The sequence below is a fragment of the Eptatretus burgeri genome, chromosome 7 (assembly GCF_056783735.1).
Source record: "Eptatretus burgeri isolate ZD-2024b chromosome 7, Ebu_testis_v1, whole genome shotgun sequence".
Lineage (NCBI taxonomy): Eukaryota > Metazoa > Chordata > Myxini > Myxiniformes > Myxinidae > Eptatretus > Eptatretus burgeri.
In genome coordinates, this window is record NC_140967.1 from 68,295,420 (window position 1) to 68,316,962 (window position 21,543).

At 43.5% G+C, this 21,543-nt stretch overlaps 1 protein-coding gene across 9 annotated transcripts in view; it reads left to right on the forward strand.

Annotated features, from left to right (window-relative positions):
- Window positions 1-20,650, forward strand: part of CTCF (CCCTC-binding factor) — a 114,928-nt gene extending 94,278 nt beyond the window's left edge. For 8 of the 9 annotated variants that reach the window (XM_085888909.1, XM_085888908.1, XM_085888913.1 and 5 more), the window contains 4 exons: window positions 3,365-3,547; window positions 11,886-12,012; window positions 12,180-12,335; window positions 19,438-20,650. In XM_085888909.1, coding sequence (XP_085745035.1) covers window positions 3,365-3,547; window positions 11,886-12,012; window positions 12,180-12,335; window positions 19,438-19,691 — 720 coding nt within the window. In that variant the 3' untranslated portion in view covers window positions 19,692-20,650. The remainder of the gene's footprint in view (window positions 1-3,364; window positions 3,548-11,885; window positions 12,013-12,179; window positions 12,336-19,437) is intronic. The other variant, XM_085888915.1, reaches the window with a different exon arrangement.
- Window positions 20,651-21,543: the final 893 nt, after the last annotated feature.

Below are 21,543 nucleotides of genomic sequence, written 5' to 3' on the forward strand. Positions count from 1 at the left end.
TCTTTTGTGTGTGCATGTGTGTGTCTGTGGGCCCAGTCTATAAGTAGGAATGTTTAAGTGCCTTGTACATACTTGCATTGCGCAGTCGTGATAATTCTGCCCTTACATGCTTCCCCCGTTCCCCCAATTATTGTTAATAAATATCCCTATTGTTGAATGTTTCAGCTCGTCATCGTCCTTTCCTTCATTGGTTTAGCAATGTGTTGGGTGATTAAAAAGGCCGTCGCTGCTGTAGTTGTGCATTTGGACCGACTGGACCTCGGTAACCATCCAGTCGGGTTACACACGGGTCGAGCACGGTTACGGCTTGTCCCATTCGAGCTCCGTCAAGGGTGTGAATTCCTCGGTAGCTCGCCACGTGGGTCTTTAGGTATTTTGAAGTTTGGCAAATAACCCTGTACCACGTGGTTGAATTATTGACGATTCACGGTCCTGTAAGGGACTCGTACCTTCGGAGTTATCCGAGAGTAACGATCTGAATTCCGGGTGTTCGGTGGAGCCGACTCTACTGCTCCACCTAACGGTCGTGCTCGTCGCCGATACCCGGTCCACAACAATATTAAGTTCTGAATTAAAAACAAAGGTTCTGTAATATTGACATTGAATCAAAGAATTGTGGAGACCAAATACTTTGGTCAATTTCATCTTATTTTTCAAGAAAATTGTGAGTTATTTGAAAAAAGTGCAAGGGTGCCAATATTTTTGGCCACGGCTGTGGCTACTTGGACACATTTTCTGTAGCACCCTCAGAAATCTAGCTTTTCCAGTGAAGCTCGACAAATCTCAAAATTGTTATGGAATATTGGTTTATTATTCTTAACTTTTATTATTTGCGTACATTGTGCTATACTTCCACACTTGATTTTTCTTTCTTTTATTTTCCAACATTGAGGCTCAGGGAAGAGTGGGATGATAGGATATGGATAAGCATTGGGGGTCATGAGGCAACAGTTGAACATTTTAAACAAGGCATTGAATAGACAGGAAAAGAGGAGAGGAGGGGAGGATATGCATTGAACAGCAAATAAAATGGTTGGGCGAGGCAGGGTCAATGGGGGATTAAAACCAGTGAGTTGGTGTCAAAGCCACCCAATGCTCGCCTGTTTATACATTTATCATTTTTAAAAGACGTCTAATAATTAATATTTTCTATAAAGCATTGCAGTGAAGTCTGATACAAATAATTTTAAAGCAATATATGTATTTGTATATTGCAATCAGTAACAAGAGAGCAAGTGAGCACAATATATGCCCGAACAAGAAGGTATATACAGAATTGTGCTACTACATGGAAAACAGCATCCTGGTTGCCATGGCAACCACTTTAGGTGACGAATGTATGTCACGACACACCGTCTCCACAGTCTGTACCTATGTACCAAATATGAAACGTGAAAGTTGAAAACTTTGGGAGTGAGTGCAGTCAGGAACGGATGGAAAACAGCATCATGGTTGCCATGGCAACCACTTTAGATGACGAACGTATGTCGCCACACACCGTCTCCACAGTCTGTACCTATGTACCAAATATGAAACGTGAAAGTTGAAAACTTTGGGAGTTGGAGTACGGACAGGAATGGATGGACAGACAGACAGACAGAAAGACAGACAGACGGACGGAGGGACGACAGGTATCACATTATACGCCCCGATATATATATATATATATATATATATATATATATATATATATATATATATATATATATATATATATATATATATATATATATATATATATATATATATATATATATATATATATATATATATATATATATATATATATATATATATACAAAGGATGGAGGCCAAAAACCCAGAGGGGTCCCCTGGATGGAAAAGCAAAGAAAGATGGGGGAAATATAATCAGGATTGTGTTGCCACAGATGATTGTCTGACAGTAAAATAGAGTGGGGTGATGGGAACTTTGCAGGCAAACAAGAAGCATTCCAGATGGTCTATGGTTTGCACATTCCAGATTATTGGCATCCGAAGTGTCTCCCAGAATCCTATGCTCGGTCTGGCTCCAGTGAAATGGACGGATGTGTGTTGCACTCGTTGACGTTGAGACGTGCAGTCAGCCTGGATGTTGGAAGTTTAACCACAAGGGGAGTCACGGTCACTGGGAGAGACATCCTGGAGGTTTTTGGAGGTTTTATGGGTGAGGGGAGGGCGGGGGGGGGGGGTTGGAGGGCTAAGAGCATGGAGAGATCTAAACTGGAGGAGAGACAGTGATTTCTTTTTTTGATTTTTTTTTCATGAATACAGATTTCCATTCCATCAATCTTGTCTACTCTTGTCAGTTTTTTTTTTAATTGGTGTTATTATTCATAAAATATTTTTCTGACAGAAAAGGTTAAACACTGAAGCTTGCGCACGTGTACTGTATGGAATTGTCAGGGTTTTTTTGTTGTTGTTGTGTTTCTCAAACTCAAAGTTTGAGTTTCAAACTTGTTCTCAAACTCTCTTTAAGTGGCTGTGCATGGGAAGTTCAGCTTTGGAAAAGTAAATGTATATCACGTTGTACCAGAAATGGTTTTGCTCCTAAAATTGGTTTAAGCCCCATGGAAAGTGTTTGATTTGTTGTTTTTTTAAGCGAGGTTTGCGAATGAAGGACCTCAAAAGGGAGAGGGAGGCCTGCCTGAAACGTTTTCCTATCTTCGGATAGCTTTTTTATACACGACAGTTTGTTGTGTTGTTTTCAGCCAATATAGACGTCCACTCTTGGTACTACTACAGTTGCTGTACATTAATGGTGTGGGGTCCAACATAACAATAAGACGAGAGTAAAGAGCAGGCAATACTTCCAGAGGAAATCTCTTAAGTCTTCCATGAGCCTTGAAATATGTAAATGACTAGTGTGTTCAATGATTTGATGATGTTGAGGTTGAACATTCATTTGGAATGATAAAATTAAATTCCAATGCATGAATCATTATTTTTATTTTACTCGTGATGGAGGTTTTACAGGCCGTCATATTTATGCAGTACAGTACTTAAAAAGCAACCCCAAAGTATCCCGATAACCTCTGAGTGCACAGGATAGACAAATACATGCATCTTGCAAGTTTAGAATAAAGACATGACCAGGTGCACCCTAGTGCGCTACCAACACGTTACATGTTGATCAATGACACACTTATGACTTTGCAGTGCAAACATAAAAGCTAGTCGAGCCTCGTCTATTAAAAAAAACACTTTTTACTTGCACCACCTTTTTGTTAACCTTGGTCGTTAAACTATTTCAAGCAGGTTTTCTTGTGTAAATGTAGTGAGGCAATTCTTTTTCTTTTTTTTTTGCGATTTCGACCAGTTTTTTTATTTATTTTAAAATTATATTTGTTGCTTTCGTGGAATCTAGGAGAGGCACATGGTAATGCACAAACGTGTGCACACTGGAGAGAAGCCCTTTGCCTGCATGCTTTGTGACAAGACCTTTCGACAGAAGCAGCTGCTTGACTTCCACTTCAAGCGTTACCATGACCCTAACTTCATCCCCACCACGTACGAGTGTGAGAAATGTCACAAGGCCTTCACCCGCAGGGTAATGAAAATCCTCTACCCCCTGCAGGAATCCAGCACAATTTAACTCGAATTGTTTCATTTCTTCTTTTTTTATTATCTTTAGGCACGTTATCTATTATTATTATTATTATAATTATAATTATATATATATATATATATACATAATTCAAGGCTCATAAAAAGCTTTTTTTCTTTGCACAGAATTTAAATCTCAAGTGGGGAGGGTCAGGGAGCTTATACAGATATAAATAACCCAAACCTTAAGAGACACCATTGTACTTTTGCTTAAATAAGGGAAATAGAAAAAGGATAATAATTACAGTGTTTGAGATTTGAGTCCGCAGCATCATCACAAGAGTGAAGCTCAAATAAGAATACTAAGCTGGCATATATTTGTATACATGATCGAGGCTCATGGGAGATTGAAAGCAGAATGGATATGGGAAAAAAATGGAAAGGGGGAAATGCCAACAGCAGAGTGAGATCAAGGGGAGGTTGAGAAGGACACATGTAGGTTAACAAGCTACATTCAAGCTGAATGAAACACAGCAACAAAAAGAAGGGGAAAGCGGGGATGAAACAGAAGAGGAACAAACCAACCGACAACCAACAAATGGAAGGGGATGAGGGCGGGATCACAATAACCTGGGAAAAGGGTGTGTGTGGGAATTGTGCTATTTGGGGTACATCAGATCATGAGTATGGATGAGGGATGACCTTAGGTAGTGGTGAACAGCTGTATTGAAGGAAGAATGAGGACTGGTCAAACTGGGGAAGTTGGTTCCACAGGCAAGAGAAGAGGAACAAATGAGTGGATGTGAGCAATGAGCCTCGATTTTTGGGAGTTTAACAAGAAGAGGGTTACTGGCAGACTGTGTGCGCCCTGCAGAAAATGAGAGGGACAGAGCCAAAGAGAGGGCAGAGGGTGCAAGACCAAAAAGGAGGTGGTAGAATACAGAGAGAGGCCACCAACTTGTCTACAATGCGAAAGCAACAGGTCTAGACACTCTGCTTTGTTGTAGATCCCAATGATTTTGAGGGCCTTGCTTTCAATGGCATTAAACGGGCAAGGTGTGAGGCAGGAGCTAACCTCTGTGAAGCAGGTGTTAGTCCTAAGGGGAGATCATTACTCCATCAAGTCATGAATGAAGACATTGGAGTTTGTCAAAGTTCAGATTGGTCAAGGAAAGACCTTGCACAACGGAGTATGCTGAGTCAGCGGCTGGCTTTGGAGGCTATCTTGGAAATACGGGCTGCCCAAGAAAGATAATGGCTGATGGTGATGCCCAAATGTTTGAGTGACAACCTCTTCAAGCATTTTGTTTCGGAAGTAGATGAGAGGGTTTGCCAGACGATCCTTTTGGAGAGACACGGTGAGTGTGTGGGAATTGTTTCGTTTGAAAGACCTTTTCCGAGTGTTGGACCAGCTCCTGATTCTATCAAGGTCTGCAGAGAGGAAAGATCAGCTGTCTGTGAAGCAAGATAAATGGTACAGCAGAGGGTGGAATCATTATCAGAGATGGGTAGGATTTTACAGGGAATTGAATATCATTGATAAAGATAAGGAACAAGACTGGGTCCCAGACACTGTCTTGCGGCACTCCAGCCTTGACAGATGAGAGGATCCCGTGAAGAGCTGCACACTGAATACAGAAGTGAATGTAGTTAATGATCCATGAGAGAAGGTGGCCTTGGATACAATAAGCAGAGAGTTTGGAGATCAAATGCTTGAGATATGTCTAGAGAGACTGCTGTTATCTCATGTCTGAGATTGAGGGCTTCCAACCATTGTTGGGAGAGTTGAAGCAGCATGTGCAAGGTAGAGTGACCTGGTTTGAAACCGAACTGATAATCTTAGATCAGGCCATTGGAGAAAAGGAAGGATTTGATGTTTCTTTGTTCGTATGCAGGGTAGCATCATTGGCTGAGGGTGTGGCTGTGCCACTGATGTAGTGCCCTTTGCTGGTGAGGGCAGGAATTTTGAATTTGGCTATCATGCCATTCATAGCTCACCTACTATTCATGAAGGACACCATGGGATCTTTAACGTCCACCAACGAATGCTGGCAGACGGGACTCCCGTTTAACGTCATCCAAGGGACAGCACACACATTGATGAATCACCTGTGAAACACCAGGATGACAGTTTATAGCTGGGTCAGGATTCAAACTCAGGCTAAACAGCTTAGATGCAAGTTGGCATACCTCCAGACCATCCTGTCAGCCCAGGATTTTATGTCAACTGCAATGATAAATTCCATGACCTTGCTAATATTTGGAAACAAGCTCATAGGCCTGTAGTTAAGAGGTTCAGTTTTTGCATCATGTTTGTGTATTGCTGTAATGTTTGCTAAGTTCCAGGCAGACGGAAACTGACCCAGAGAGAAAGATTGAGTGAACAGAGCAGTAAGCGGATGAGCAAGAGCAGCAGAGCAGATTTTTAGGATAGGTGCACTGATGTGACTTGCTCCAGGTAAGAGAGAAACCTTGCTTTAGGTACCATGTTGCAGGTTCCATGCTACAGGTACAATCTGTGACTTGCTTACAGGTACCATGTAAACCTGTTTTGTTGTTGGCGGCTAAACCGTCTCCCGCACCACGTTTTCTAGTGAGGACGGTGCATGGATGTGCAAGGTTTAAAACAAAACCTGTCAAAGGGCAGAGGAGCTCCTTGTGAGCCAACGGCCATCCATTTGTAGTGCCCATCTGTGTCTGCGGACGTCCTCCTGCAGTTGGGTTCCTTTGTTTTTTAGGAGGTTTGTGGCAGGATTTGCACTTTGGCCACCGTAAAACACTTCATTCCGCAAAACCCACAAATGTAAAAAAAAATCTGAAAACCCACTCCGTGGGAGCACGTCCTGTGCTGCTGCCCTTCGCAGGGCAGCTCACCTGATGATGGGATTTGGGCAAAGCCTTCAGGACCCCCATTTCTTGATGATGGAAGGAAAACCATGAAGTAAACCTCCAGGGTCAGATTGCGCTGGTGTGTGGCAGAGTGGTGCTGAGGTGTCATCTACCAGACGGCGGTCTCATTGGGCTAACTTAAAGCGGTCCGTTCGGGTGGGTGCCTGGAACGTCCTATCTCTAAGAGAGGATGATCACCTGTCTCTGTTATCATATGAGCTCAAGTTTTTCAACATGGGTATTGCAGCACTCTCTGAGGTTCGGAGACCGGGTCGTGGCGAAACCATGGCAACTCTGAAGTTGCAGCTTAAATCCAGGAGAATGGTACCATCCCAGCCGATAAATGCGAGGGTAGCTGAGGAGTTTGTGAACAGGCTGAGTGGGGATTTTGGAGGTCTGGATGCTTTGGGGAGTCCTGAAGAGTTGTGGAGTGCCTTCGAGACCACCTTCCTTGATGTTGCCGGTGGATGTCTTGGAACACACAGTAGGGTGAAGAAGAATTTTGTCTCTCAAGGGACACTGGATACCATTGGCCAGAGGTGCAGGCCCAGGCTTAATGGCAGAGCTGAGCTGTTCAGGGAGTTGAGGCATAAAACTGTACGTGCACTAAGGGTGGACAAGGAGGCCTATGTGCGAGGAATCTGTGAGGGGGTAGAGCATCACCTGTGGACAGGTGATTCTCGTCTCGCTTACAGGGGAATTCGCGCATTGCGTTCCTCAAAGCCCGTCCCTCGGAGTGCTGCAGTTAGAGCAGAGGGTGGTGGGGTCTTGACAGAGGAGTTCGAAGTGAAGGCCCGCTGGGCCGGTTACTTTGAGCAGCTGCACCATGCTGATCCACCAGCTGTCGAGTTGGGTGTCAGGGGTGTTACGATCCTTATTGCTGACCCACCAATCAACTGTGATTCACCTTCATTTGTGGAAACACGGGCTGCGATGAACTGGTTGAAATGGAGTAAAGCTCCTGGGATCTGTGGCATCCATGCTGAACTTCTCAAGGCTGGTGGAAATGCTGCACTCGTGTGTTGCATGCAATTCTGTGCTCTGCCTGGAACACAGGCATCATCCTAACTGACTGGAAGAGGGGCCTTGTTATCCCTTTCTGGAAAGGAAAGGGTGATCGCCAGGACTGCAGCAACTACCAAGGGGTGACGCTGCTCTCAGTGCCGGGCAAGGTCTTTGCTCAGATAATTCTTGATTTGGTTCGCCACTATCTGTTTGAGCACTAGCGTCCAGAGCAGTCATGCTTTACACCAAAGAGGTCAACAATTGATCATGTCCTTGTTTTTCGGGTCCTCACTGAACACAGGCAAGAGTTTCGGCAGGGGCTGCTTGCAGCTTATGCTGATCTCTGCAAAGCGTTCAACTCAGTGAATCGGGATGCCCTCTGGAGGATTATTGTGCTTCGTGGGATGCCACCAAAAACTGATCAATCTCAAGTCTGAATTATGCTCTGGGACTGAGAGTGCTGTGAGATGTGGTGATACCATCTCTGATTTATATCCTGTTGTTGATGGAGTTCATCAGGGGTGTGAACTGGCCCCCACACTTTTCAGCAATTGTATAGACTGGATTCTGTGGAGGATGTCAGAGAGATCAAGCTGCGGTGCATTGTTTGGGAATGTCAAGATCTCCGACCTTGATTTCACAGATGATGCAGTCATCTTTGCAGAGATTCTTGATATCCTTTTGGCCCTCGGGGTACTGAATGAAGAGTCGGAGCCGCTGGGATTATGGGTTTCCTGTGTCAAAACTAAGATCCAGGCTTTCAATGACATCTTGGATTGCGCTGTCTTGTCTGTACCCATTTGTGGTGAGGATGTTGAGGTCATGGAGAGATTCACTTTCCTTGTCAGTGATGTTCATGCCTGCTGACTGTGAGCCAGAGGTCAATTGACGTCTGGGTCAGGCCTGGGGAGTCGTGGATTCGCTGGATCATGCGGTGTGACGCTGCCGGTACCTGTGCAGGACGACGAAAGTCTGAGTCTTCAGGTCATTGGTGCTTCCGGTCTTGCTCTATGGATGTGAGACTTGGACTCTGACCAGGAATCTGAGATGGAGACTTAATTCCTTTGGTACCAGGTCTCTTCGGAGAATCCTTGGCTCTTGTTGGTCGGACATTGTGTCCAGCGAGCGGTTGCTGAGAGAGATTCAAATGAGATGTTACCTGCATAGTCCATGAGTGTCAGCTGTGGCTGTACAGACAGCTGGCTTGTTATCCTGACGCTGATCCTGCTCACCAGATTCTCTCAGCGAGGGAGCCTTGTGAGTGGAGGTTGCCAATGGGCCGACCACGTGCCTCGTGGTTGCAGCAGATTGATCAGTATCTCAAGGAGATGGGGATGGGCCAGGAAAATGCCTGGGGAGGAGGGGGGTGGCCAGACGGAGGCCCCTGGAGTACCGGCGGAAAGTGGACGCAACGACTCGCTCCTCCGGCACATGCTCCTACGCCTGACCTGACCTGCACTGATGCCGTCTGGGCCTGTCTGAGTTTGATCTGAATCAAGGATTGCCAGAATCCTCTCCAAATTCTCAAATGGGAACGACACAGTATCCAGGAGCACCTGGCTCTGAGACAGTCAGGTAGGTGTCGGGAATGAGGGGTTGAGTTCACAAAAATTGGAAGCAAGTACAGAATTGAGGCACTTGGCCTTCTGACAAACAGTCAGCTTTGATGCTATTTGACGTGAGGGAAGGGATGGAGGGGAAGCATTCACCAGAGAGAGGTTTGATAATGTGCCACTGTGTGTGTAAAAAAGGAGACAGGCTTGAGAGTTCAGCCTGGAGCTTGGCCAGTTGTTGGTTTCTGGCTTTCCTGAGAGGGGACACACTTGCTCCAAGCTTTGTGGAACGATTTTAGGTTGTCTTTGGTCAGATTTGCCATCCAGTAAGAAAGGGTTAGTTGTTTGAAGGCCACTGCCTCACCACAGGATTATTTGCACCAGGTGTGAGAGGATAGGTGTGCTAACTGCAGACGAGATGGTATAAAATTGTACATAAAGGAAGCTTGTGTGGAATAATTCCCAGGCAATATTAATATCAAGAGAGGTGGAAATGAAGGACCAGTCCTGACATGAGAAAGCAGCTTTGCAGTCCCTGCCAGTTACCTTGCGTGAACTGCCAGACTCTACGGCACTGATGCATCTCTCTGACAATAGCTCGAGAGATGTTGACTCTCACAAGCACATGATCAGATGAACCTTTTGGAGCAGACGAGGAACAGGAGATGTTAGTAGGAAAATTCATCATTACCAAGTCCAGAAGGGAAGACCTGACATTGGGAGAAATCCGGGTCAGAAAGTTCACTGATTGTGTGAGGCCGATGGAGTCAGCCAGCGAAATGGCTTGGTGACAGTTAAAATCACTGCATATGAAAAGGGAGTTGGGATGGGTGGTGGTTATAATATGGTCCATGTTGGAAGAGAGGGAGATATAAATAGTCATCCCTGTTAGGATGGTATAGCATACAGACAAACAGGAGGTGCTTGCGTAGGGGAAAGCGCAGGCAAAGGTACTCCTGGGGAATAGGAGGGGGAGGCATAGTACCTGCACAGTGGGAAATAAGAGTGCTTGGCAAAAACTGGAATGCCACCGGAACAGGGTTCAGGCCTGTCAACCGGAAAAGACTATATTCAGGGAGAGACACCGAGGAACTGGGGATATCCTGTTTGAGAAAGGATTCTGCTAGGCAGATCGTCGACCGAGAATTAACAGGGTCCAACTACACTTTTTTAAAGTTTGAGAAAAATGAACTAAAAAATTCAAAGTGGAATTTCTGCAATCTCATAACATTTTATTTTCATATCGTGTGCTACATAACAGGTACATATAAAGGTTACATAAAATAATCTTACTTAGTTTCCTCTCTTGCCCTTCTACATGGACTTCTTCTAAATTTGAATGAAATGTCAGATAGACCCTGTTAATTCTCGGTCGACAAGATGTCAGGTGTACCAGTGGCAGGTTGGATTGAGAGATCTGTCAAATTGGAGCAAAGACCTCAGATGTTGGAGTTTCATGGAGTTTGGAATGTGGCACTGTTGGTAGGGTGTGGGAAAGAGGGGACAGCTTGGGGGGGGGGCATGGAGAGGGAGAAGTGGGAGGATATGGAATGGGACTTGGGGTGAGCATGGAGGGGATGTGACCATGGGGAGCAAAGAGGGGGTGGGACGCTGGGGGAGCAGTGAGGGGGTGTGGTGTGAAGTAAGCAATGAGGGGGTGTGGTGTGAAGTAAGCAATGAGGCGGGTGTGGTGTGAAGTAAGCAGTGAGGGGGGGTGTGGTGTGAAGTAAGCAATGAGGGGGTTGGGGATGCTGAGTGGAGGAGGAAGCCTGAAGCAGGTGTTGGGAAACCCGAGTGTGAGGATGACTCAGGGAAGGTTACTGACATGAGGGGTTTGTCATTGTAGTGCCACCCACAGTTCAAAAAAGGTTGGTTTTAAGGATTCTATGGGCAGAGAGATGAAGATGGACGTCATAATTGGGATGGCAATGATGATTAAAGAAACAAGTCAGTGCTACTTGAACACTGATGTATGAGGCACTAGTTTACGAATCATCAAGGGATGGAGAGAAGGGGAGAATGGAAAGTAGACTGAGAGAAAGGTGTTTAGAAGCAAGTATGTGGCAAGGCTGAACATTTTAAAATCACCATTTAAAAATTTATGGATAGAGAGAGGGATGAAGAAGAAGAAGAATTCTTTTGTTGCTTTTTATTTTATTAAACAGAAGGTATGAGGAGGGAATTAAAGGGAGGGTGGTGAATTATGGGACAGAGGGGATGGAGACATGGTGAGTGGGTAGAAGAAGCAGTTGAAAAAAAAAGAACGTGTCGGCATAAATCGACCCAAGCCTGAGACACAGGATCAAATTAAATAGAATGAGCACGAAAAAATACACAGGGGTGAACCCCTCAATACCAAGAACAATCAACACAAACAAATAACATAAAATCGATGGCAGCACAGACTATTCTGAAACGATTACATAGCTTTTTGGAAGAATATCATTGGAGGACCAAGAGAAAGTAACCACGACCAGGAAACTGGAAATGGAAGCCGAATGATTGATGAAACTTCAACAGATATAGTTTGATAAATGAAGCTTCAGCAGTATTTGGGTCGGTCATTATTGCATTTGTATTGGTTGCAACAGTTTTTGTATTTGTCACAATCAGTATTCCCTCTGCATTTGAAATATTTCAAAATGAGTTTACTGGTAAGGCTTTTGTGTTCATTCTGCTTGCTGAGACGGGCGTCACAAATCGTGATAAAACCATCGGTTTTGCGTTTCTAAGGGTTTGTTTGGGTTCAGTGGATTTTGTTGAATGTAAAGCGAAGCCAAGATGAAGGTTAAGAAATGATTATTTCAACAGAATTTAACTCTAGCTTGGCTCGATGAGAGTGCAAACCATGACATCCTTGACCATCATCCTACGGTTGCACATTTCGATGAACAGAACACTATGATGAAGCACAGCGAAAACTGTGATGGTGAAGTAGACGGAGAGCAGAATGGGCGTGGTCGACGACGTCACCGATGTGGCCGCAAGCGGAAGATGCAAAGGCGCAAGCAGGATTTATCCGGTGAGTGATGTCACATCACCTTCACAACACAAATCTATCCATAAGTAATTCTATCATGGTCAACAAGTTCACAAGTCCCGCTTTTATTCTTTGTTGTTAACTCCTAGCCCTTGAGTTCAAGAAACAAAGTTTTTTTTTTTTGTAACCCATAATGATGCCGATTACAGATTCGGATGTGGATCCTGTAAGTGAGGATGAGGTTGAAGAGGAGGGTGAAGTGGAGGAAGAAGAAGAGGAAGAGGCTGAAGCTGTTCCACCGCCTGTCAAACGCCGCCGTGGTCGACCTCCCAAGGCCAGACCATTTGTTGAAGTACAACATAAAAGTGAGAATGAATGTGTTACTTTATACAATTGGTTAGTTAATTGAGAATCAATAATTACATCCACCACCGAAGGTGAAGGAGGTTATGGTTTCACCCTTTTCTGTCTGTTTGTTTATTTGTTGGCGAAATTTATTTTTCGCCAAGCATGTTGGTCTGTAGCGTTTGTTTGTCTGTCTGTCTGTCTGTCACACAATTTTTGGCCACAGTTTTCAAGCAATCATTCTGAAATATATTTTGTGTGTGTAGGTGACCGGCTAAGGACATCAATGCTTAATTTTGGTGAAGATCCGAATCCGGATCCGGATCTGAGAATGTTTTTAAGCGATTCTTCACCATTGAGACATCGGGCCAAAAATGATATAAAGCACAATATCTCAAAAGATTATGTATGGATTTGGATGAAACTTGGTGGACAGGTTGGATGTGTGAAAAGGACAAATCAATTAAATTTTGGTGAAGATCCGGATCCAGATCTGAGAATTTTTAAAGTGATTCTTCACCATTGAGAGACGGGACTAAAATAATATTGCACGGTGTTTCAAAAAGTTGTGGACGGATTCGGATGAAATGTCGTGGGCAGGTTGGGTGTGTGACAAGGACGAACTGATTAGATTTTGGTGAAGATCCGGATCAGGATCCGACTATGAGAATTTTTAAGTGATTCTTCACCATTGAGAGTTAGGGCCAAAATTGCAGTATATTTTGCATGATATCTCAAAAAGTTGTGGACGGCTTCGAACAAAACTTGGTCGACACGTTGAGTATTTGAAAAGGAAGAATTGATTCAATTTTGGAAAAGATCCGAATTCGGATCAGAAATTTTTTTACGTGATTTTTCACCATTGAGAGATAGAAAATAAATAATTAGATTTCAAGCAGGTGATTCTCCTTTACTTTGGAATTGAACTCACCTTTGATGATTTGCAAGTGCCTGCAATATAAAAATCACTCATTCAACCAGTTTGAAGAGAGAAAAGGAGTCATTCTGCTGTTTTGTGTCACTGTGTGGACCGCAATGAGCGTGGAGAAAAGAAAGAAAACCCAGAGAATTGTCTGAGGTCAGACACAAGATTGTCGCCAAGCATGGATAATCTCAAGGCTACAAGTCCATCTCCAGAGACCTTGATGTTCTTGGGTCCACCGTGCGCAATGTTATCAGGATGTTTAAGGCCCATAGCACTGTAGTCAACCTCCCTGGACGTGGCCACAAGAGAAAACTTGATCGAAGATTACAGCGATGGATTGTTCAAATGGTGGAGAAAGCACCTCATTCAACTGCTATACAGATTCAAGCTGACCTTCAGACACAAGGTATGACAGTTTCAACTCGCACCATCTGTCGCCAACTCAGTGAAAGGGGGTTCTTTGGTAGGAGACCCAGAAGGACCCCACTGTTGAGAGAGAGACATAAGAAGGCCCGACTGGAGTTTGCCAAAACACACCTGAACAAGCCAAACTCCTTCTGGGAGAACATCCTGTGGACAGATGAGACCAAATTAGAGCTTTTTGGTAAAGCACATCATCTCTGTTTACAGAAGACAAAAAAAATGGACAATGACCCCAAACACACTTCAAAAAAGCACCCAGGAATGGTTCAAGACAAAACGCTGGACTGTTCTGAAGTGGCCAGCAATGTGCCCACATCTAAATCCCATTGAACACTTGTGGGGAGATCTGAAAACAGCAGTTGGGAGAAGGCACCCTTAAAATCTGGGAGAACTGGAGCAGTTTGCACAAAAAGAGTGGGCCATACTGCCAGTAGAGAGGTGCAGGAAGCTCATTTATGGCTATAGGAAGTGCTTGACAACAGTTATTTGGTCCAAAGGCTGTGCTACCAAATATTATGTCAAAGGGTGTCAATTTTGTCAATGCCATTTCGTTTTATTTTCTGATTTAAAAGGACTAGTGCATGCCCGTATATGCGTGGCCGTACGTGTAAACAAAACAAACAAAAAAACTTTCAAACCGCGTACCAGAAACAACCACACAGGCCGTTCCTTCGCTCTCGCGTGCCCATACGTGCGTGGCCGTACGTGCAAAAAAAAAAAAACTTTTAAACAACTACACAGGCCGTTCCTTCGCTGTCGTAAACGACACTGGATTGGGGCATTGTGTTTAAGAAAATCGAGAAAGAAATCGAGAAGGAAACAATACAGTAAGTCGATAAATCGAGAAAGAATACAGTAATCGTCACTGATTGGATTGGGGCATTGTGTTTAAGAAAATAGAGAAAGAAATTGAGAAAGTACAGAAATCGAGAAAAAAAATCGAGAAAGAATACAGTGCTCGTCACTATCCGGAAGTCCGGAAGTTAAGTCCTCACTGTCCGGAAGTTCGCATATCACAGTTACGATTATTCGCAATTTAGTTTTAATGGCCAATTATTCAATTAGCGCCAACGTATTTTGCCTTTTCGCAATGTCATCGCAAGGAAAAACACAAAAGAGAAGAGGGGGAAAAAAAAAACTTACGAGCAAAATTTTTTTTTATTACCTGCTTCGGAGCATACCAGCTAACTCTGATGTTACCAAAATTTATACACCGTCTAATATGAAAACGATCATAACTTGGGGCATTGTGTTTATCTATAAATGCGCATAAGTAATAGAGAAATTATTAGAATACACGGTCATCATTATCCGGAAGTCCGTACGTTGTAACCCGTCATGGGGACCGCAGTTGAGGTTCTCTTCCCCCATCGGCCATGCCCACGTAGCAACGTGTCCTGTCATCTTGGGAAGCACTTGTCCGATTAATATCAAACCTTCAAAAGGCACATCTTCAGGTCCCCAGCAATATACCCGGCAAGTTTCAATTAGATCGGATCAGTGGTTGTCGAGAAACAGCGGTCACACACACACACACACCCACACACACACACACACACACACACACACACACACACACACACACACACACACACACACACACACACACACACACACACACACACACACACACACCTGGAATTATAGATAGATATATTAAGTCCTGAATCAAAAACAATGGTTCTGTAATATTAACAGTGAAATAAAGAATTGTGGTGACCAAATACTTTCTCAATTACAACTTATTTTTCGAGAAAATTGTGAGTTATGTGAAAAAAGTGCAAGGTGCCAATATTTTTGGCCACGACTGTATAGCATGATATCTCAAATAGTTGTGGACGGATTCAGCCAAAACTTTGTGGACATGTTGGGTGTGTGACAAGGAAGAATTGATTCAATTTTGGTTTTGGTCCGAATACGGATCCGATAATTTTTTTGTGTGTGTTTCTTCACCATTGAGAGATCGGGCTAAAAACTACAAATAGCATGATATTTCAAAAACGTATTGGGCCCAATATGTTCTGGCGGATCAGGCATTGTATGGTGGAGGTATGCGATCTACTGAGTGCCCTTCCACTTAGAACTGTTCTCCTTCTCCCCACGCTTTTTGAAAAAAATGGAAGGATATTATAATCGGCTCCATCCATTTGTCTGTTGGTCTGTCCTCACGCTATCTCCTCCTAAACAGTTGGACAGAAATTCACCAATGTTGGTCATTGTGATCACCACATGGCATGACGTTGGCACCCTGGGGTGGGGTCAAAAGGTCAGATACCAAAGAATGCAATTTTAACTGTTTAATTTTCTCACCTACATGTTACTGTGTTCCTATTTTGGTTTTGTTTTAAAAATCGTGCTATTTTGTGAGTATTTTTGTCGACGTTCTTACCTGGTGTTTGAGGCCTAGGCTTGAGGTCTACCGGTTCCACTCGGTGTTCGATCGGTTTTTTTTTTTGTTTGTTTTTTTTGTTTGTTTTTTCTCCCCATTACCTTCAATTTCTATCCTCCCCATTACCTTCAATTTTCATCCTCCCCACTTTCCAAACATCCCCCATTCTCCCAACTAATCTCTTTCTTATCTCAAAAAAACCCCAAAAAAACCCCAACAACAACAACAACACGCTCACCTTCTCCCGATTCTGCTTCTTCTTCTTCCTTTTATCTTCCTCCTCGTCTTCTTCCTCGATTTTTTTCTACACTTCCATGACCTAATGTGTTGAACTCTCTCAATCATTAATATTAACAACAAAAACGATCTTATAATGCTTCATCTTCCTCTCTCACACATGTGGTACTCTTTACTGTTTCACAATGCACTACTCTTCTGCTATTTTAACAGACTGCTCTCATTTCGAGCTCTCCTTCATTCCTTGCCTAAAAAATCCAACTATTACAGCGCTTCTTCTCTCCATTCTCTGAATTCGCCTTCATTGCATCCATCAAGAATTGTGTTAAATCGCATCTCTGACCTAAAACTTTTAAATACCACAGTTTGCCGTGGATGTTCACTTTCCATCAACCATTCTTTTTTTCCAACTTCAGTGCCAACTCACCCCCCCTCACCCCTCACTCTCACTCTCAAAGCAACCATCCCACTCTTCTCCCTCCAAGCCTCCCTCTCACCTCTCTCAAAAATTCCCCCCTCACCTTTCTCCCACCTTTCATCCCCCTCACTCATCCTTCTCAAAGTTGCCCCCCCTCTCATCCACCAAGCTGCCTCCCTCCACTGCCCTCTCACCTCCATCTCTTCACTCCGCCTCCTCAAATCCTCAACTGCCTTCTTCCTTGTCTCTTGTCCCCCCTCTCCCCCAGCACCACAGAGCCTTTTCTCCTCCTCATTCGGCCCCCTCCCCTCACTATTCTGCAATACGCCACACTCTTTCAACAACCCTCCTTACCTCCCCCCTCGTCCCTTGTCCTACCCTCCCCCTCCTCCTCCACCTCCTGCACCCAAAGCCTCCTCCTCTACCTCTTCATTAAAAGTGTGGACCTCAAATATCCGGGGCCTTCGCTCAAACCTTTCAGATCTTTCCATATAGGTTGCCACTGACAAACCAGACATTATCTGCCTAACAGAAACTTTCCTCTCCCAAGACGTGTCTGACTCCCAAGTATCTCTCCCCGGTTACTCCCTCTTACGGTATGACAGACCTGGGCCTCGTCCTGGTGGAGGTGTTGCTCTCTTCATCAAAGACTCTATTCCTCACTCCCTGCACTGCTCTCACTCCCCCACACCCCCAGGAATACCTCTGGCTTCGGCTTCCCCTCCACTCCCACCTCATGTTTATATGTGTACTGTACCGTCCACCGAACAGTGATGACTCCATCTACACCTCACTATCCGAAAACATGGACCATCTTCTATCTTCTTATCCAAACTCTCTCTTCCTCTTATGTGGTGACTTCAATTTTCATCACGCCAGTTGGCTGGGTGTGGGTACCTCTCTCACCTGCCATGGGACATCAGCAAAAGCTTTCTGCGACTCATTAGGACTGACTCAATCGGTCAACTTCCCGACCCGGATCTCAACCAATGGTTCTCCATCTCTTCTGGATCTGATTTTGACAAATTTCCCTGACAATATCTGCTGCTCTTCCTTCGCTCCAATCGGTTCTTCTGACCACGTCCTTGTCAAAGTGGACATCTCTCTGGCTGTTATCAGAGAACCACCTCACCGCCGTCGAGTCTGGCATTTCACTTAAGCCGACTGAAAGGGTCTCCGGAGCAGCCATCAAACTTACAGACTGGTCTCTTATCACTACTTTCTCAAACATCAACTCATCCTGGGAATTCTTTCAAAGAAACTTGCTCTCCCTCATGTACAGATTTATCCCCTCTCGTGTTCAGTTGTCCTACCCTTCCTCCTGCCCTTGGTTTACTGAAGCTTGTGGCGAGGCAGTTGTCCTGAAACAACTTTCCTTGGCTTCATGGAAAGCAAACCCAACTGAGGGCAATCTCAGTTCCTTCCACAAAGCTCGGAACAAGTGTGTATCTACCCTCAGGAGAGCGAGAAAACAACATCTTTCTCATCTCAAGTCTGAACTCTCAAACCTCTCTCCCTCCTCAAAATCCTGGTGGCGTTTAATCAAATCTGTTTCTGGTGTATGTTCCCCCTCCATCCCTTTCCTTACCGCAAATGGCCGCACTGCTGATACCACACGTGAAAAAGCTGAATGTCTAAACTCGGTGTTTGCAGCTAAATCTTGTGTCCTAAACCCATCACTTTCTCTACCCACTTTACCCAGTCGCACCCAACTGTCCCTGGACTCTGTATCCTTTTCTCCTGACAAGGTGGAGAGCTTGCTTTCAAACCTCGAATCAGATTCTGCAACCGGTACAGACGGCATCAGCCCACGTGTCCTCAAAGCCTGCTCTTCTGCTCTTTCTCACCCTCTCTCTGTTCTATTCACCCTCTCATTTGCCCAAGGTCATCTGCCATCTGCTTGGAAATCTGCTAACATCACTGCCCTGCATAAAAAGGTGCAAAAACAGATCCCTGTAACTACAGACCAATCAGCCTTCTCCCAATCATCAGCAAGGTTATGGAATCCATCATCGCTTCAGACATGAAATCCTTCCTCTTCTCCAATGGCTTGATTTCCGATCATCAATTTGGTTTCAGACCAGGTCACTCTACACTGGATATGCTGCTTTTGCTCTCCCAACAATGTATGGAGGTCCTCGATGCCAGACATGAAATCCGAGCCGTATCCCTGGACATATCACGTGCTTTTGACACGGTCTGGCACCCTGCACTACTCACCAAACTCTCTTCCCATGGTATTCAAGGCCATCTCCACTCATGGCTCGCAGACTTCCTCTCCTGTCGCAGTCACCGTGTGGCCCTAAATGGAGTTCTTTCATCCCCTCTTCCTGTGCAGGCTGGAGTTCCTCAAGGTAGCGTTCTGGGCCCTGTTCTTTTTCTGGTTTTCATCAATGATCTCTCAGACTCTGGAAAATCCTCTATTTCTCTTTGCCGACGACGTTTTGGAAAATCTGGAAAATCCTCATTTTAAAACGTTTTGTTAATGACACTTTGTATATGCATTCAACATTTTTTGGGATTTTACCCCTGGTTCATGTCCCAGTGAGTGGGGACTTGGGGTCAACAGGGTCAAAACGGAAAAAGAAACACAAAATTTGATATTGGGTCATTCTTGGTGGAACCTTTTGCCATCTTTCAACTTTGCTGTAGGTAGGAAGTATGTGTATTTGTGATGGTGCGTCATCGACTTCACTCTCGTTGTTAATTTGTTGTTGTTGTTGCTTGCAGCGGAAGTGAAAGAGGAGCCGATCGATTTGGATTCAACCATCAACACAGTGGCAAGTGGAATAGTGGAGATAATTCCTGTGACGGTGCAAGGAGGGTCAGACAGTGATCAAGGCGGTGAAGGGACCGTTGCAAAGCCTGAGGAAGAAGTTGAGGGAACAGAACAGGTGGCCACTATTGTGATAGAAGCAGCAGGGAACAGTGGTGAACGGTCAGACATCACCCCAGAGATGATTCTAAGCATGATGGACCAGTGATGAAAGACATCTTTGCTGGCTAACATGGCCATTCTCGAGCAAGCATTTTCACGCTGGGGCTTCATGTCCCCCAGGTGTTTTATTTTTAGTTTTTTATTTTGTTTTCAATGTTGTCTTTACTTTAAGTAATCATGCTTATTGTCTCACTATTGTTGCAAGCATCTCTCTGTGTATTCTCCGTTTGATTATCCGCGTCCTTCTGGACCATTGTACATTGGCTGCTTATGTGGTTCGTGATACTCGCTGTGTAGTTTTGTACTTTCATGCGAGCTCCTTTTTTTCCACCTCTCCCCCCCTCCCCTCAACTCTCCTCCCCTCATCCCACCTCCTCCCCCCCCCCCACAATATTTTTGCACTTCCTCTCTCCCTTGCTCCCTGTGCACACTAACCCTCACCCTCTCTGTGCACTTGTTTCTATTACTTTTTCTTTGTTCCTCTTTTGCTCTTCCATCCTTCTTGTTTTACTTTTTCTTTCTTCTCTACTTGCTCTGCTTTAATTGTTACTTCCACTTTATTTTTATTACTTTTTTCCCCACCATTGCTCGTAGCCGAGCTATTTTGATGAAATGTTTTTGTTTTGGATCTTGAAGCGAGTTTAAATGACGGCTTTTTAAAAAAAACAAAAAAACAACGATACACTGCTTTCTTTTCTCCGATTATGTACACATTTCTTTCAATAGCACTACTTAGACTCGAAACAAAAATTGAAATTGTGATACAATGTAATTTGAATATGTCCATAAACGATGCTCTGGAAACATCGTCCAAAGCCATGTCCGCTCAAAAATGTGCTGAGCTCATGAACATTTCTTGTTTTGAAAATAGCATTTTTAAACAACAGAGAAACAACATATGCATTGAATCTGCGTAGGAAAGCAAGTTCTTTGCTTATTTTTGCTCTGTCTAAATATCATCCTTCAGTTTGTTTATAAATCACACTCTGTAAAGGTTTGGTGAAATGTTTGTGAATGTTTTCTTTTGTGTGTGTGTGTGTGTGTGTGTGTGTGTGTGTGTGTGTGTGTGTGTGTGTGTGTGTGTGTGTGTGTGTATATATATATATATATATATATATATATATATATATATATTCCACATATATATATATATATATATATATATATATATATATATATATATATATTCCACATATATATATATATATATATATATATATATATATCCACATATATATATATATATATATTCCACATATATATATATATATATATATATATATATATATTCCACACATATATATATATATATATATATATATATATTCCACATATATATATATATATATATATATATTCCACATATATATATATATATATATATATATATATATTCCACATATATATATATATATATATATATATATATATTCCACATATATATATATATATATATATTCCACATATATATATATATATATTCCACATATATATATATATATATATATTCCACATATATATATATATATATATATATATATATATATATATATATATATTCCACTACTCCAGTTGTTGGGAGCAGGGCAAGCTGCCACAGGATCTCCGTGACACAGTCATCATCACCCTGTACAAAAACAAAGGGGAGAAGTCGGACTGCTCCAACTATCGGGGAATCACGCTGCTGTCTATTACAGGCAAGATCCTTGCCAGACTCCTGCTTCAACAGACTGATACCAGCTATTGCTGAAGATTATCTCCCAGAGAGCCAGTGTGGTTTCATAGCCAACAGGAGCACTACAGATATGGTGTTTGTCCTCAGACAGCTCCAGGAGAAATGCAAAGAGCAGAACAAGGGAATGTATGTAACGTTTGTCGACCTGTCCAAGGCGTTTGGC